Source organism: Oryctolagus cuniculus, chromosome 15 (assembly GCF_051225735.1).
Source record: "Oryctolagus cuniculus isolate XC-2025 breed Fujian yellow rabbit chromosome 15, ASM5122573v1, whole genome shotgun sequence".
Taxonomy (NCBI): domain Eukaryota; kingdom Metazoa; phylum Chordata; class Mammalia; order Lagomorpha; family Leporidae; genus Oryctolagus; species Oryctolagus cuniculus.
In genome coordinates, this window is record NC_142881.1 from 64,672,493 (window position 1) to 64,685,471 (window position 12,979).

The 12,979-nt window shown below is 48.5% G+C and overlaps 1 protein-coding gene and 1 pseudogene across 2 annotated transcripts; both read left to right on the forward strand.

Annotated features, from left to right (window-relative positions):
- Positions 1–1,958: 1,958 nt before the first annotated feature.
- Positions 1,959–8,041, forward strand: PLAU (plasminogen activator, urokinase). Of its 2 annotated transcripts, none has more exons than XM_008269903.5 (11): positions 1,959–2,020; positions 2,375–2,462; positions 2,884–2,917; positions 3,067–3,174; positions 3,496–3,670; positions 3,872–3,963; positions 4,120–4,339; positions 4,556–4,704; positions 5,332–5,472; positions 5,754–5,902; positions 6,934–8,041. In XM_008269903.5, the coding sequence occupies exons 2-11, from the start codon at positions 2,406–2,408 to the stop codon at positions 7,108–7,110; spliced, it is 1,302 nt and encodes a 433-aa protein (XP_008268125.3). In that variant the 5' UTR covers positions 1,959–2,020; positions 2,375–2,405; the 3' UTR covers positions 7,111–8,041.
- Positions 8,042–8,132: 91 nt separating this feature from the next.
- Positions 8,133–12,768, forward strand: LOC100357255 (40S small subunit processome assembly factor 1 pseudogene; annotated as a pseudogene).
- The last annotated feature ends 211 nt before the right edge of the window (positions 12,769–12,979 follow it).

The following is a 12,979-nucleotide window of genomic DNA, read 5'->3' on the forward strand; positions in this document are numbered from 1 at the left end:
GCTCTAGTTTCTGACTCTAGGGACAAGAGATGGAGGGGTAACTACATCAGAGTCCCTGCTGTGCTCCTCCAACTGTGTTTGTGGTATGTGTGTGCGTGAGTGTGAGTGTGCACAAATGAGTGTGCTCAACCTCAGGCAGGAAGGGAGCATGGAGTCACACATGGTCAGTCTTTCTGGAGGTCAATTTCATTTGATAGATAGTTGCTTTTATCTTAATGGAAACAAGGGTTCATCAGGAAGTAGAATGCTAAATACACATGCATTTAAAAATATGTAATTATCTTTTTGGATGGGTGATACAAGGATGTGTCTTTAAAACTTTAAACTGGGGCCGGCACCACAGTTCAATAGGCTAATCCTCTGCCTGCGGCGCCGGCACACCGGGTTCTAGTTCCGGTTGGGGCGCCGGGTACTAGTCCTGGTTGCTCCTCTTCCAGTCCAGCTCTCTGCTGTGGCCCAGGAGTGCAGTGGAAAATGGCCCAAGTGCTTGGGCCCTGCACCCACATGGGAGACCAGGAGAAGCACCTGGCTCCTGGCTTCGGATCATCATGGTGCAACGGCCGCAGCACACCGGCTGCAGCGGCCATTGCGGGGTGAACCAATGGAAAAGGATAGACCTTCCTCTCTGTCTCTCTCTCTCACTGTCCACTTTGCCTGTTAAAAAACAAAAACAAAAACAAAACAAAACTTTAAACTGGGACCAGTGTTGTGATGTAGCATGTTAAGTCACTGCTTGTGACATACTGGCATCTCCTGCCCGAGTGCCAGTTTGAGTTCCAGCTGCTTCACCTCCAGTCTAGCTCCCTGCTAATGTGCCTGGGAAAGCAGCCAGAGATGGCCTAAGTACCTGGGACCCTGCTACCTATGTTGGAGACCTGGATGGAGCTGCAGGCTGCTGGCTTCAACCTGGCCAAGCCCTAGCCATTGTGGCCATTTGGAAAGTGAACCAACAGACTGAAGATCTCTTTCTCTGTCTGTCACTCTGCTTTTAAACAAATAAAATAAATCTTTTTTTTTTAAAGCCTAAAAGGGCATACAGTGAGAAATAAATATTTTTCCTATCTTGTTCTCTAGTCCTCTTCCTACCCCTCCATAGCTTCCTGCTTGCATTTTAATAAGGTTTTACCATTCCACTGTTTTTATTAACCAACTTTATCTTTGCCCAAGCAAATAAACAAATTGTTCATTACAAGAACTTCCCCAAAACTCATCAGCACTTCTACAGGAAGCATCCATGGTTTGCATCCTAAGTCTTTGTTCCCACAGTCCTACAATATCATACTACTACCCTCAAGCTTTCGGAAGCCCCCACTTTCAAAGACTAACCATGAACCAAACTGCAAACTCCCAGTAAAATCTGACCTTGCCTCTCCCGCTCTGACATCACTGTAACTCCTTGACCGCCGGTAAGCAATCAGCTCAGCCTGTCTTATCCACTGGTTTTATTTGTAATATCCGGGGATCTGACAGCCCTTGTTGGCAGGAATCTTTGTGTTTGTGTTAGGAAGCGTATGTTATATGCATTTTTCACGCTGACAAAGAGACAGCTACGTACTATGCCCCTATACTGGGGGTCTGAATCATTGCCTAGGCAGGTGGGGGCCGAGGGTGGAAAGGTTGGGAAGAACTGATTGCAGGACTCCTGAGAAGGCTTCAGAGTTGGGAGGGTGTTTCCTGAGTTCCTTCTCCTCGTTGCAACTCAGCGCCCCCAGCCCCGGCGCGGGCTCAGGGCCAGGTGAACGGGAAGAGAGCGGAGAATTTATACGCCTTCGGACTCGCCTCTTCTCCTCCGCTGGGGATCGTGCTCTTTGTTAAAGTTTTCGGAAGCGCACGGGGTTCTAGTCGCAGCAGTCCGCAGGGAACAGCAGGAGAGGGCGGAGAGTGGAGCCTGCGCTCGGAGCGGGGCGGGGCCCGGGCCTGGGCGGGTCCTCATATACAGCCGGCGTCCAGCGCCAGCCGCACAAGGCGGAATCTGGAGCGCCGGATCTGGGCTGAGCGTCCACCTACACCCGCAGCGCAGGTCCGCATCCTCCTGCCGCAGCCACTGGTGAGCAAGGGTGGTCCCAAGAGCGTCGGGCGGGATGCGCAGCGGTCCCGGCTCCCGGGCGCCTGCCTTTCCTCTACCTCGGGTTGCCGGGCTGCGCAGCAGCTGCCGGCAATCCCTGCTCCCGATCCCAAGCGTTCCCAAGCGGGTGCAGGTCTAGGATTCTTTGAGTCTGCAGTCCCCAGACAAGAGAGGTGGCTGGTCCTGGGGAACCTAGTCACCGAGGGCTCGGCCCGCAGGAACCTGGGGCTCCTCCCTGTGCTGCAGTAACCCGCACTGGCGGCCTTCTCGCTCTTCTGCTTCTTACCCTGACTTCTCCTTCCCTTGCAGAGCCGCTGTCTAGGGCCCCAGCCTCGCCACCATGAGAGTCCTCCTGGTATGCCTGCTTCTCTGCGCCCTGGTCGTGAGCGACTCCGAAGTGAGTGCTTTCCTGATTTGTCTTGTGTCGCAAAAGGGGGTGTGCAGGACCCCGAATAGCGCCATGGGAAGGGGAGATTCACTTAACAGCCTTGCCAGACTCCCCTGAGAGAATAGGAAAGGTGAGGCAGTGGGGGCTTTGAGAACTATGGGGGCTTGCACTTGTGGGCAAGGGTGGAAGAACCCCCAGGACTGCCCCAGTTTGAAGGCACCTACTATGTAAAGCTCACTTCATTCAACTCATTTTTCTCTACTGGAAACCCGTGATTTTCCATGTGGAGGCTTGTTAGATATAAACAGGGTGAGGGGAGAGAGAGCTGGCCAGAAGAGTGGATTTGGGAATGGTGCCAGTTTATCCACTCCCTGGAGTCCCAGGAGCATGAGACCTTCGGTGACCTGCCCCTCTCCCCCCTCTCTTCCAGGGAAGCCATGAACTTCACGGAGTGTCTGATGCTTGTGAGTATCCACCCCTTGCACAACAATTGGCTGCACAGGCATCTTGGAAAAGCCTTAGAGGGCAGCCACTCCTTGTCCCTGCTGCAGAACTGCCTCCCCTCCTCTACCGTGCTCCAGCTCCTTGTTTACCCTACCTTTGTACTTTCCAGCAAACTGCGGCTGTCTGAATGGAGGAACATGTGTGACCTACAAGTACTTCTCCAACATTTGGCGATGTAACTGCCCAAAGAAATTCCAAGGAGAGCACTGTGAGATAGGTATGGGGATCCTGACTCTAACCTGGAAGAGGAGGCACAAGAGATTGCGGGACAACGAGAGATGGGTGGGATGCAAGCAAAGGCAGGAGTTAGGAGCTGCAGGTGGGATGGGTGACATCTTCCTTGCAATGTGGTATATACAGCCAAACATAAACACATGCACAAAGAATCTCATGAAGCAGTGGCTGCACAAATGTGAGGTGGGGTGGAAGGAGAAGCTTTGCAGTGTCTTCTGCCCTATCTGAAAGCTTATTATCTCTACAATGCCGGTTATGCATTTCCTCCTTTACTAACATTTCTTGTCCTCGGATCATTCTGTAGATACATTGAAAACCTGCTATCATGGGGATGGTCACTCTTATCGTGGAAAGGCCAACACTGACATCATGGATCGACCCTGCCTTGCCTGGAACTCTGCCAATGTTCTTACGAAAACATACCATGCCCACAGACCTGATGCCCTTCAGCTGGGCTTGGGGAAACACAATTACTGCAGGTGAGGAAGAGGATGGTAAGGACCTGGAGCCACCCTATGGCTTCACAAAAGCCCTCATTACCAACCCCTTCTCCTACCAGAGTGCTGGCCAGAACATGAGACAAGAGAGGTTTCTGGTTGAGTCATCCCTGGAGGGGAAGGGAGGATGCAGGGAGGACAGTGTGGGTTGGAATGACATCCCCTACCACTCCATGTTGCCAGGAACCCAGACCACCAGAGAAGACCCTGGTGCTATGTGCAGGTTGGCCTAAAGCAGCTCATCCAAGAGTGCAAGGTGCATGACTGCTCTTCAGGTGAGTTTCCCTGGCCTGTTCATCACAGTGGAGTGGAAGGGGACAAACTCACGTGTCCTCTTCTTCCATCACAGAATGAGTGATGAGGGAGGCCTGCCTGAGTGGGCTATTTTATCTTACCTGCCTCCCCAAGACATTTCTCTCTTTCTCCTTTAGGAAAAAAACCTGCCCTTCCTCCAGGAAAATTGGAGTTTCAGTGTGGCCAGAAGGCTCTGAGGCCCCGTTTTAAGATTATTGGGGGAGAATTCACCATCATTGAGAACCAGCCCTGGTTTGCAGCCATCTACAGGAGGCACCGGGGAGGCTCTGTCACTTATGTGTGTGGCGGCAGCCTCATCAGTCCTTGCTGGGTGGTCAGCGCCACACATTGCTTCATGTACGTCCCTCTCTAGTCTCTCAATCTTCCTCCTCCTGCACCCCAAACACATCCCTTTCTTCTTCCCAGCAAAGTACTCCACCTCAATTCTGTCTCACTGAAACATCTGTCTCCTGGCCTTGAGGACAAGTCATGCTTGGAGGCCACTATGATGGGGAGGAGGAGCTGACAGGGTTTCATGAAGTCAGATTGTCTGACGGGTCTTACCTCCCACAGTAATCACCAAAAGAAAGAGGACTACATTGTCTACCTGGGTCGGTCAAGGCTTAACTCCATGACACCTGGGGAGATGAAGTTTGAAGTGGAGCAACTCATCTTGCATGAGGGCTATAGAGCTGACACACTGGCTCATCACAACGATATTGGTGAGTGGAAAGCCCTCACCTGCCATGATGATGATGGCTGTGGAAAGAGGAGCTAAGGAGAGAACCAAGTGGGGGCTAAGGTTGTAGAGCAACTTGAAATCCCTGCTTCGTACAACATGAGGAATGGTGGGAAGTCAGAGAGAAATATATGAAGGCCCTGGTGCTCTTCCATAGAGACCCTGAATTTCTCTCAACTGGTGCCTCTTCTGAGTGGAAATGGCTATGGGTGAATATGGCTTGTGCTGGGAATGTCCTGTTCATGCAAATTAGAAGAAGATATTCCTACTGCTGTTAGATGAAGCCTTATATAGATGCAGAATTTGGACAGTAGAATCTTGGGTTGGATTTTAGCCCAGTTCCCTCAGCCAGGGTTTTTTTTTTTTTTTCCAGGAAACAACCTGTACAGCTGTGTGCAGTATTCCTGGCTACCCACACATTTGTCAGTAGCCGGACATAGTCCTTAGGGTATAGGAGGCTTCCAAGTGACAAGCTACCAGCACACCTCTCTCTGAACCCTAGCTGACTTAGGGGTAGACAAAGTCATTTCTTCAGTGTTTGGAGGGGGAAGATGGTGACCACCTGAATGGGTAGTGATCTTTTCCCTCTGCCTACCTCCCCCTCCTCCAGCCTTGCTGAAGATACTTTCCAACAATGGCCAATGTGCTCAGCCATCCCGGTCCATACAGACTATTTGCCTGCCCCCATGGAATGCTGATCCCAATTTTGGCACAAGCTGTGAGATCACCGGCTTTGGAAAAGAGAATTCCAGTAAGTGACATCTGGGGTTGACCGAGAGGGTCTTGGGGGAGCGTTGTGACCTAGAAGTGAGCTCTGAGTGATTACGTGAAGACTGTGGAAACACAGATGGAGAACTATGGAGGCAGAAGTTGGGTCCAAGGATGGCATGGGAAGTGTTATATGGAATGACGGGCCACAAATGCAACCAGATGGGAGCTATAGGAAGAGTAAAGGCTCAGTTTGGGTGGGAGAAGACTAAGAGCTTTTCCTGACTGGGACACAATACAAACTGCCCCGTTTCCTCCATCCAGCCGACTACTTGTATCCAGAGCAGCTGAAAATGACTGTGGTGAAGCTGGTTTCCTACCAGGAGTGTCAGCAACCCCATTACTATGGCTCTGAAGTCACCACCAAAATGCTTTGTGCCGCTGACCCACAGTGGGAAACAGATTCCTGCCAGGTGAGTATTCCAAGCATCTATGTCAGCCCCAGAGCTCCTGGGTCTGTCCCTGCAAGCTGTAGGGAGTCTCTGTCAAGCCAATACCCCAAGAGGATCAGGAACTCACGTCTTTGGCGATCTAAACCAATCTTTATGAGTTTCCTAAACATTTGTCATGAGCCTGGATCTGTGCTAGGTACTTCAGATTACTGTGCAAGTGTCTTCCAAGATCTTAGAAAGAGGAAATAGAAGACAATATAATTCAGAGCTCAGAACACAGTGTGGATTATAAAAGATAAGATGTTTAGGAGAGAGAGGTAAATGACAACCAGATGGTCAAGGAGGGGAGGCTTTGAAGAGAATATGACCTGATAGGGATTTGAGGAGGCAGAGGGAAGGAAGGAAGTTGGTTTGGTTGAAAAACAGAATGAGCACAGCATACGCCAGGGTGGGGAAAAAGTAGGGTCTGGGAGTGTGGATGGAATGGTTGTAGGTGACAGAGCTTTGAAAACTGAGCAGAGGGCCGGTGCCGCGGCTCACTAGGCTAATCCTCTGCCTGTAGCGCCAGCACACCAGGTTCTAGTCCTGGTTGGGGCGCCGCATTCTGTCCTGGTTGCCTCTCTTCCAGTCCAGCTCTCTGCTGTGGCCTGGGAGTACAGTGGAGGATGGCCCAGGTCCTTGGGCCCTGTACCTGCATGGGAGACCAGGAAAAGCACCTGGCTCCTGGCTTCAGATCAGCGTGGTGCGCTGGCCGCAGTGGCCATTGGGGGGGTGAACCAACAGAAAAGGAAGACCTTTCTCTCTGTCTCTCTCTCTCTCTCACTGTCCACTCTGCCTGTCCAAAAAAAAAAAAAATAATAATAATAAAGAAAAGAAAAGAAAAAAGAAAACTGAGCAGAGGATTTTAAACTTGTGGTAGCAATGAGAGTCACTAAAGACTTTGGCTCTATGAACTTCTCCCTCACTTCTCAAGCATGGTCAGATGATGGGATCTGAAGACAGCCTCCCCACACTTCTCTTAGGGCTCATGTTTTGTGTCTTTGGCTTTCCAGGGAGACTCAGGAGGGCCCCTAGTCTGCTCCGTTCAAGGCCGTATGACTCTGACTGGGATTGTGAGCTGGGGCCGTGGATGTGCCTTGAAGAATAAGCCAGGTGTCTATACAAGAGTCTCACGCTTCCTGCCCTGGATCCGTAGTCACATTGGGGAAGAGAATGGCCTGGCCCTCTGAAAACTTCCAGGGAGCCAAGGAGGAAATGGGCACCACCCACTTCCATACTGACCGTCCTTTTTGCAGTAGGATCATCTCCATCAGCCACAAGGAAGAGAATACGGGGATAGGCTCTGCAAAGATGGTTTTGCTTGTGCTGCCCAGCAGGGCAAGTGACAATAGCTTCAACCTCAGACATGTGTGCCTGGGTGCTGGCCACCCAGACCCCCCTGGCCAGGTTGGAAGGGTGGTCCTGATTCAGGATGGTAGTTTGTCTTTTTCTGGACTAAAGCTTCCTGGAGTTGAACAATGGCTTCTCCTGTGCATGGGTGCGATTGCTAGCTCCCTCAACAATGGTCATTCATGAGGCCCACTCTTGGGAAATGAGTAATTTCCCACTTAGGAAGTGTAACCGTTGAAGTCTCTTGAAGGAACTTGGCTGTTGGGGGAATAGCAGTCTGGGAAGCAGTGACACTAATAACTTAAGGGAAGGGCTCTGATACTCCATGAATGTATCTACAAATACTATGTATGTGTATATATTTGTGCCCTGATGCTTGGGCTATGAGTGTTAAGTGTGAGCAAGAGCTGGTGTGTTCCTGTGACAAAAAGTCTAGATATTTCCCTAAATTTTGTGGACTGTGACACCACAAAGAGGGTCTGTCTAGAGAGGCTGTGGGTCAACTCAGGTCTCTTGGGTCTCCCACATGATGCCTGTGAATGTATCATTCTGAGGCACAACCTGTGACCAGCACTAAATGTCATGATTTCATTTCACATAGTTTCTCTTTCTTGGCCAGTTACCCTCAAACCTAGTTCATCCAATCCTCACTGGGTGGGGTGAGGACCACTCCTGTACACTAAATATTTAATAATTATATTCTACTATTTTAATTTATATCTATTTTTGTAATTCTGAACAAAAACAATCAATAAAATCTGATTTTTTGAAGATTTTGGCTTCTCCTTGGTGCTTGTAGGGGAGGGGAGGAAGGGATGACATGTTCCTCAGAGTTCCTTATGGGACTACCTCTCTGCGCTTAATGGGGCTACAAGAAGTAGAAATTAGGAGAGTTGAAGGTAAGGGCTTTTATAGCATAGAAGGTACAAAAAGGTGCCCCAAGCCACGGTCCCATGGCAGGCTGAATTCTAGTTTCCAATTGCCTCCTTAGCCTGATGACTTTGGGCAGTGTACAACTTACACAATTGTGCACAACAGTCCTCTTAAGAATTAACTTTAGAGAGGCACCAAGATGGCAAAATAAGGAAGGAGTTTACTGCTCTAGTCTAGGGGAAGATAGTTAACAAAACAAAACAAAACAAAACAAAACAAAAAAATGGAGAGACTGTAATCTCAGGGGAAGAGTTAGGGAGCAAACAGAAGAGGAAACTCCATGCAAATTACAGGGATACCATGGATCTATGTGGAGTGGAGGGCACATACAGTTCAGGACTCTAGCAGCTTTGGAGAGTGAGGTGAGACCAGACTGCAGCAGCCCAAGCGATAAAGCAGCAACAAAGCTGCAGGAAGAGCCTCACATGAGTCTGCCTTGGAGCCCTGGTGGGGACAGTATACCTGCCAACCTCAAGGAAAAAAAGGGCAGCATGTTTCTCTCTCCCTGGCCACCCAACACCTGGGGTCCTATAACTAGCTGAGAGCAGGAGGGTACCATTTTGGACATACGTAACAGCTGTGCCATCTTGTGTCCACGCCTCCAGCAACCAGCAGAGAGGAGATACCTGAGTCTGGCTAAGAGCACCGACAGGGGTTTGGGTGCTCATGGTTGGGAGAGGCTTGTGTGCTGGCACTGTGAATGCACTGTGGCTGTGTGTGAGGCTGCAGTGTGTGGCTGGGTCTTTGGGAAGTCACTGTGGGTGGCTCCACATGCTTGGGGCTCCCTGATTCCCTAGTGAGGGTCATTGCTGTGGGACCTGTGCTCACACCGAGGACTGAACAGATCCTTTGTGTGGTTCTTACGGCAGTGTGGACAAATATTGTACCCACCAGGGCTAGCATCCAGGCATTGATCTCCTTGTAGGAGAGGAGGTGAGTGGGAGACTGTGCCAACAGAGCTGAACAAACATCCCCTCTGATAAAAAAAAAAAAAAAAAAAAAAAAAAAGAGGAGGTTACCAAGCTCAATTTGGGAATCACCTTGGACACTCCCCTCACCCTGGAGCACTGAACAGAGCTCCCTGGCCACATCCAGCACACTCCTTAGGGTATTCACTAAAAAAGCAGATACTCCACTAATCCACAAAGGCATAGTCCAAAGATAAAAGCCATCACAGGGAAAAAACAAAATAAACTACAAATGCCTAAAAATAAATGCAGCAATTCAAGAAACAAGAACAAGGAAGACAACATGACGCCTCCAAAGGAACACAACAACACTTTAACACTCAAAGTAATCAGAAGCAAATCCATGAACTAAGGAAATATGTACATGACATCAAAGAAAATTTTTCTCATGAAATTGAGATTTTAATGAGAAATTAAAACAGAATATTGGAAATGAGGACTTTAATAGAACACATACAAATGTGGTGGAAAGCTTTAACAACAGACTCAGTGAGGCAGAAGAAAGAATATCCAAGTTAGAAGATCTCTGGAAATTCTACAGTCAGACCAAAAAAAAAAAAAAAAAAGAAATTAGAAAACTGAAAAACAGTGTTGGAGATCTATGGGATACCATCAAATGACCCAACATAGAGGTCTTAGGAGTTCCTGAAGGCATGGAAAGAGAAAGTGGATTAAAAGGACTTCCTAGTGAAATAATTACAGAAAATTTCCTTAATTTGGAGAAAGGGATGTCCAAGCACAAGAAGCACATACAACTCCTAATAGACATGACCAATTGGAGATCAGAGGATCTACAGTTAGACTCACAGCTGACTTCTCATCAGAAACCCTACAGGCTAGGAGAGAATGGCGAGATATAGTCCAAGTCTTAAGAGAAAAAAACTGTCAACCCACAATACTGTGCCCTGCAAAGCCCTCATTTATGAATTAAGCTGAAATAAAGACCTTTCATAACAAAGAGAAATTCAAAGAATTTGTCACCACTCATCCAGCCTTACAAAAGATGCTTAAGGATGTGCTACATACAGAAACACAGAAACATGGTCATCACTATGAAAGAAAGTTAAGGCAGAAAATCTCCCATTAAAGGTACAAATGAAATCCAAAGTGAGCAATAGGAATATTCATGGAAAAATGGCAGGGCCCAGTCATTACTTATCAATAGTCATCTTGAATGTAAATGACCTCAACTCTCCAGTTAAAAGATACAGAATGGTTGAATGGAAAAACAAAACAAAACCAAACCCATCTATTACCTATTTGCTGCCTAAAAGAAACACATCTTACCGACAAAGATGCATGTAGACTGAAAGTGAAAAGATGGAAAAAGATATTCCATGCTAACAGAAACTAAAAAAGAGCTGGTATAGTCATTCTAATATCAGACAAAATAGACTTCAACACACAAACTGTTAAAAGAGACAAAGAAGGCCACTGTGCAATGATTAAGGGAACAATTCAACAGGAAAATACGACTATAGTAAATGTATATGCACCTAATTACAGGGCACCTAGCTATTTAAAATAAATGATCTAAGAGAGGCATAGATTCCCACACAATAGTAATGGGGGACTTCAGTACCCCACTTTCAGCAATGGACAGATCAACCAGACAGGAAGCTGCAAGGAAATAACAGTTAATTGAAAATATAGGCAGGCGCCGCGGCTCACTAGGCTAATCCTCCACCTGCGGCACCGGCACCCCAGGTTCTAGTCCTGGTCGGGGTGCCAGATTCTGTCCTGGTTGCTCCTGTTCCAGTCCAGCTCTCTGCTGTGGCCCGGGAGTGCAGTGGAGGATGGCCCAAGTGCTTGGTCCCTGCACCCCATGGGAGACCAGGAGGAAGCACCTGGATCCTGGCTTCGGATCAGTGCAGCTTGCCGGCCGTAGCGGCCATGTGGGGAGTGAACCAATGGAAGGAAGACCTTTCTCTCTGTCTCTCTCTTTCTCTCTCTCACTGTGTAATTCTGCCTGTCCAAAAAAAAAAAAAAACCGAATGGACCTAGTAGATACCTACAGAACTTTTCATCCTACAGTTGCAGAATACACATTCTTCTCACCAGCGCACTCATGGAACTTTCTCTAGGATAGACCACAGGGCAGGCCATAAAGCAAGTCTCAGCACATTCGAAGGAATCAAAATCATACCGTGCGTCTTCTCTGACCACAATGGAATGAAGCTGGAGATCAACAACTTGAGAGTACCTAGAACATATGTAAACACATGGAGACTGAACATTATGCTCCTAAATGAACAGTGGGTAATAAGAGAAATCAAAAAAGCCTGGGGCCGCGCGGCGGAATCCCAGGATGTCGCTGTGGCCATGAGTTTCCTTCAGACCCCACGAGGGCACAGAAGCAGGAACGGGCTTTGCTGCGCCTCCGAGTTCCCCGACACTTCTGGATGCTCTGCTGCAGAACCTGTACGACTCTGGAGAAACAGAAGAAACAGAATAGAAGATCAGAAAGAAAAGGGAACACAAGAAAAAATATGGGAGTACTGTAGCATCCTTGGTAGTGGAGGAAGCTCCCCTACCCGGCTCGCTCCTAAGAAGCCAGAAGAATGCCTCTAGCTTTTTCAAGGAACTCAGAGAAGAGCTGCACTGTGCTCCTGCTGTCACCTTTCCAAATACACCCTCAGGACCCTGACCCTGACCCTGACCCTGACCCTGACCCTAACCCTAACTCCCATGAAGAAAACAAGGGATCGAGTAGAAGTGATAGGATTTCACAGCAGACTTAAAAAAAGAAAGCTGAAACAAGAACAAGAGGAGAACACAAAGGCCAAAACTGGTGTCCTTGAGAAAGCTGTGGATGTGCAAGAATTTAATCTAGAAAAGGCTCATTTGGAAGTACACCGGTTTGGGATCATGGGTTATGGAAAAGGAACAGAAAGAGTCCTGGGTCAGGAACGGGCCATTATGCTGGGTGCTAAACCTTCCAAAAAGAGTTATGTGAATTACAAGCTTTTGCAGGAACAAATCAAAGAAAAACAGGCAGGCCGGCGCCGTGGCTCAATAGGCTAATCCTCTGCCTTGCGGCGCCGGCACACCGGGTTCTAGTCCCAGTCGGGGCGCTGGATTCTGTCCCAGTTGCCCCTCTTCCAGGCCAGCTCTCTGCTGTGGCCAGGGAGTGCAGTGGAGGATGGCCCAGGTGCTTGGGCCCTGCACCCGCATGGGAGACCAGGAAAAGCACCTGGCTTCTGGCTTCAGATCAGCGCTGTGCGCCGGCCGCGGCAGCCATTGGAGGGTGAACCAACGGCAAAAGGAAGACCTTTCTCTCTGTGTCTCTCTCTCTCACTGTCCACTCTGCCTGTCCAAAAAAAAAAAAAAAAAAGAGAGAAAAGAAAAAGAGGCAGCAAAAGAAGAAGAAAAGAAAATGCCCCAGGACACAGATATTAAAAAAAAAAAAAAAAAAAAAAAGAGGAAAGGGCAAGAAGAAAGAAATTCAAAAAGAAGTTGGCTCCCAGTATTTTGTCAAGTGGACGGACTGGACAAGTTGGAAAATTCACAAATGGAACATTGATTCTGAGCCCAAGTGATACCAAGAAAATAAATTCTTCAAGAGTAGCAAAAAGAGGGGCTGGCGCTGTGGTATAGTGGGTTAAAGCTCTGGCCTGAAGCACTGGCATCCCATATGGGCACCACTTTGAGTCCTGGCTGCTCCTCTTCTGATCCAGCTCTCTGCTATGGCCTGGGAAAGCAGTAGAAGATGGTCCAAGTCTTGGGCCCCTGCACCCACGTGGGAGACCCAGAAGAAGCTCCTGGCTTCTGGCTTTGGATCAGTGTAACTCCAGCCATTGTGGCCATC

What these genes read in the sequence shown, in the direction of transcription:
- PLAU (XM_008269903.5), top strand. Translation starts at nt 2,406, where the DNA reads ATGAGAGTCCTCCTGGTATGCCTGCTTCTCTGCGCCCTGGTCGTGAGC. An exon ending in TGGTCGTGAGCGACTCCGAA is followed by an intron (nt 2,463 to 2,883) that starts GTGAGTGCTTTC and finishes CCTCTCTTCCAG; the next exon opens with GGAAGCCATGAACTTCACGG. An exon ending in GGTGCATGACTGCTCTTCAG is followed by an intron (nt 3,964 to 4,119) that starts GTGAGTTTCCCT and finishes TTTCTCCTTTAG; the next exon opens with GAAAAAAACCTGCCCTTCCT.